The sequence below is a fragment of the Rhincodon typus genome, unplaced genomic scaffold (assembly GCF_021869965.1).
Source record: "Rhincodon typus isolate 14 unplaced genomic scaffold, sRhiTyp1.1 hic_rhity00009399, whole genome shotgun sequence".
NCBI classification, from domain to species: domain Eukaryota; kingdom Metazoa; phylum Chordata; class Chondrichthyes; order Orectolobiformes; family Rhincodontidae; genus Rhincodon; species Rhincodon typus.
In genome coordinates, this window is record NW_025975037.1 from 1 (window position 1) to 4765 (window position 4765).

Sequence of the window (4765 nt, forward strand, 5' to 3'; positions counted from 1 at the left end):
GATGCAGGGATAGAAAGTCCTGCAGTCAAATTCTCAAATGATACTAAAATTGGTGCAAAAGTAAGTTGCAATAATGGAATAAAAATTTACAAATAGAAAGAGATAGATTAGTTGAATGGGCCAAAATTTGTCAGATGGAATTTTATATGTAGTTATCCATTTTGGTCAGAAGAAAGCAACTTATTCTCTAAGTGGAGAGAAACTTCAGAGTGACCTGGCATAGAGGAATTTGAATATTTTCATACGTGATTTACAGAAAAGTAATATGCAGGTACTGAAGATAATAAGTCAAATGGAATTTGTTGGAGAAGTAATAGTACATAAATGTATGGAAGTGCTGCTATCACCATGTAAGGTTTTAGTGAGCTCACACATGGAGTATTGCATACAATTTTGGTCCCATTACTTGAGGAAGGATATGATTGCATTGGACACAGTTCCAAGGAGATTCATTCTACAGATGTGGGGGTTATCTAATGAAGAGAGATTTCATAGAATCCATACAGTGTGGAAACAGGCCATTCGGCCCAACAGGTCCGCACGAACTATCCAAAGAGGATTCCCGTAACTCTGTATTTCCCATGGCTACCCTTCACATCTGAGGACACTATGCAATTTTGCAAAAGTTTTTATGTATATGTAAAAGTTAAGAGAGAGGAAATAGTAGATGTTGGGCCGCTGGAGAATAAGGTTGGAGAAGCAATAATGGGGAGCAAAGTTATCCATGGGAATTTAATATGCACATTGCACCAGTCTTCAGGGTAGAAGAAAACACTAGCATTCAAGAATGTCAGAGGGCAGGGGTGAGCGAAGTGGCCATCAATAGGAGAAGGTACTGGGGAAGCTGCAAGGTCTGAAGATGGATAAATTACCCAGATCAGGTGGACTACACACAAAGTTCTAAGAGGGGAGTTGTAGAGATTGTGAAGATATTGGTAATAAACGTTCTGGTACCACTAGAATAAGGGATGGTCCCACAGGGCTCGAAAATGGCTAAAGTAACACCCCTGTTTAAGAAGGGAGGGTGGCCGAAGACAGGACATTCCAGGCCAGTTAGCCTATCCTTGGATATTCGTAAGATTTTAGAGTCAGCACGACTTTAAGGCTAGGTTATGCCTGCCAATTCTGTTACAATTGCTTGAAGATGCAACGAGAAAGTTATAGCAATAGGAGCCAGTGATTGTGACCTATTGGAATTTCCAGAAGACCTTTGACAAATTGCAGCAGAGAAGCTGCTAAAAAGGTAAGAGCGAATGGTGCTTGGCGTATGGAATTGTCATTAATCAAGGATTAGCCGACGGGCAGACAACAGACAGTAGGGTTAAAGGAGTCTTTTTTAGGATGCCAACCGGTAACTAATGGAGTTCTGCAAGTGTCTGTGTTGGGACCACAACTATTCATGTTATACATTAAGGATCTAGACGAATTAATGGAAAGCATTTTTGCTAAGTTTGCAGATGACACAAAGATAGGTTTAGGGATAGGTAATATTGACAAAGCAGACAAGCTGCAGATAGACCTGGACTGACTAGGAGAGTGAACAAAAAAAAAATGGCTGATGGAATATCACATGGAAAAATGGGGTTATATACTTTGGTAGGAAGGATGGAAGTGTAAACTATTTTCCAAATGGGGAAAGACTTTGGAAATCTGATGCTCAAAAGGGTCTTAGGAGTTCTTATCCTGGATTCTCTTCAGTCTAACATTCACGTTCACTTGGCAGTTAGGAAGGCAAAAGCAAAGCTCGCATTCATTTAGTGAGGAACTGAATAGAAGAGATGGAATGTATTGCTGAGGCTGTATCAGGCCTTCACCATATTGCAATTGAAATTTTGTGAGCCGTTTTGGACTCCACATCTAAGGAAGGATGTGCTGGCCTAAGAGGGGTTCAGAAGTAGTTTACAAGAAAGATCCTATGGATGATCAGCTTTTGATATGAGGAGCAGTTGAGGACTTTGGGTCAGTCCTTGATAGAATTTGGGTGTTGGGGGAATACCGAGATGCCTGGATGGGTGGAAAGTGGAGAGGGCGTTTTCACCAGTAGGACAGCCTGGGACCTAAGAGCAAAATGTCACAGGAAAGGGGCAAACCTTTCCAACTGAGGTCAAGAGATTTTTTTTTCAATCTGATGGTGGTGCATCTGTGGAATTTATTGCCATAAATTGCTATACAGACCGATACATTGTGCTTATTCAAGACTAATATAGATGGATTCTTGATTAGCAAAGTGGTCAGGGGCTACGTGGACGAGGCACCACATTTAGTACCTGGTTATGACTAGTGGATCCTGGATAGTCAACTTCTTGGTTAACAGCACAACTGTACTGACCAATTGGGCCAGAGCGACAGATAATTTCAGCCTTTGCATGATAACCTAAAGCAGGCTGTCAGTGAGTTCAAGCTTCAGATTGCCACACTGCAGACATATTCATCACCGAAAACCAGCTCTCCTACAACAGGGGCCACCACCCCTTCGAGCCCTTGTCTATTCCCGAGTTTTCTCATTGTCCCAGAGCTGAGATGAGATTTGAATTCCTGATGTGCAGGATGTCTCAAATCAGTTCATGTCCCCGAGAACATCAGAGTCAATGTGCCACCCTCTTAATTAAGTGGTAAGTACCTTGACTGTCTCTGCTAACTTAGACAGTTCACCCTCCATTCTCCTCTGAGGCCAGTTCCCAAAGATTTTCTAAAGACTTACAAAGCTGGAGACTGGGTTTTCTGTTTTGCTTCCTTAATATTTTTCCATCTGCCAACTGATGATGTTTTCCCAAATTCTCTTCTCAAACCTTCGCGTTGCACCATGTCCAGGGATGAGGAAATCCCATTTTGTGTAGAGAGTCTCAAGACCGGAATTGTTCCCTTTGGAGCAAAGAAAGTTACTGTAGATTTCCTGGGTCTGTTTATAATGATGAGGGTGGGAGCGGTGGGGATGGGTGAGTTGATAGAACATAGAGTTACAGAGTTATGCAACAAGAAAACAGATCATGCAGGCCAACTCGTTTGGGAGTGCTTTATCAGATAGCTTTAAGGTGTTGAATGATAAACAGACTTGCAGTTTATAGAATGAAAGCAGAAAATGCTGGAGAAACTCAGTAGATCTGACAGCAAGAGAGACAAACAGCAAACAAACAGTTTCGAGTCTAGTATGATTCTTCTTCAGAACCCGAGTTTTCTGAATGTGAAGAAATGAACTGTTTGTTTCGACAGCTTTTCTGGTGTTTCAGCTATGATTAATTGAACAGGAACACGTTTAAAAACTGCAAAGTCACGAAATGTAGTCATCAGGATTCACACCTGCGCTGGTAAACCTCAGTTGTTGGTTTTATCCATGAACTTTACTCGGACACAGCTAAAACCTTGACCTGTTTGTTATTTCGAAGAAAGAAGGAAAGGAAGCCGGATGGAAGAAAGGCAAGAACGAAGGAAGGAAGAAAAGTCGGTGGGGGGAAGTAAGGATTTTCTATTAATGACCACAGATAACACAAATTGTTCTACATGGATTTAAATATATTGTTGATATGCTGCAAGAAAAGTGGCAGAAGATGTGTGCCCAGCAGTAATGTACAGAACTAATTTTAAAAAAAAGTCAGAAAACTACTCTAAGAGGTATTAAATTAACAGCAGATATAAACCCAGGGTGACAAAGAGAACACTTCCTATTCTGTTTTGTATCAGTGACAGTGGGATATTTAAGTTTTGCCTCAGAATCTAGAATCAGACTTTGATTTCATCTCCGAAGAAGCATCAGCAATGATTAGCTTCATTACAAGTGTATCAAATTATTTGCCTTACATCTCTTAGTTGCTGCAACTACAACAGAACAATTGCTGAATCGAGAATGAGATTGCTCCATGATGAGTTACATCAGTTGACGTTGAACAGCTTGCAGACGTTTTCCTGGTATTTTATGTTTTAAAACAATCTGCAAGTATGGTGAAAGGACAGAATAACACCTTCTTGAGCTCGTCACGGAACCTGTTCTGGGATACTGCATAAATGAAGACGTTGTTGCAGGAGTTGAGTAGCTGGAACATGTTGGTCATCTCTTGCAAGATGTAGGTTAAGTCTCTGAAATTCAAGTTATTGAAGTATGCATCACCTTTAATCTGCAAGTAAAGGAAATGTCCAACTTCAGTGGCCCACAACAGCAGGAAGCTGAGTGAAATGGCGAACAGCAGAATGATGGATCGCTTACGGTTTGCCATCTCGGGGTCTCCGCCATTCTCAGTACCTTTAAGCTTCCTGCGGACTTTGCTGGTCGCTAAAATGTGTCTTACTGTCAGGACATTGAGCAGCAGGATAAGAGGAAACGGGAGAAAAGGGGTTAAGATGTGTTCCATCCAGTCATAGGCCTGCCAGATGGGTAAAGTATAAAAGATAGACTTTATGCCACAGAACCAGGCTACACCATCCAGGATGTAGAAGGGTTTGTAGATGATGTACAAAGGGAAATTTTTGACACAACTTAGGAAAAAGATTGCTCCTATAACCAATTGTGCAGTTTTCTCTGTGCAGTATCTGATCTTCAGGCTCTGAAAGCAAATGAACACAAAACGGTCAATGGTGAAGGCCGCAGTTAGCCAGACTGAGCCATCACGGCTGCAGCGAACCAAGATTGTGGTCAGCCTGCATACAGGGGTGGTGAACAGGACACTGTAGCTAAAGTAAATGTGGCTGATCCGGTTGAGGATGCACCCGGTGATGATAACAAGGAAATAAACGAATAAACTTTCTCCCAGGCGCATTACATTCGTTGTCTAAC

General features: G+C 41.6%; 1 protein-coding gene across 1 annotated transcript; it reads right to left on the minus strand.

Annotated features, from left to right (window-relative positions):
- Window positions 1-3908: 3908 nt before the first annotated feature.
- LOC125482366 (neuropeptides capa receptor-like) lies at window positions 3909-4748 on the minus strand. The gene has a single exon (XM_048594436.1). It carries the CDS (start codon window positions 4746-4748, stop codon window positions 3909-3911), a length of 840 nt encoding a protein of 279 aa, XP_048450393.1.
- Window positions 4749-4765: the final 17 nt, after the last annotated feature.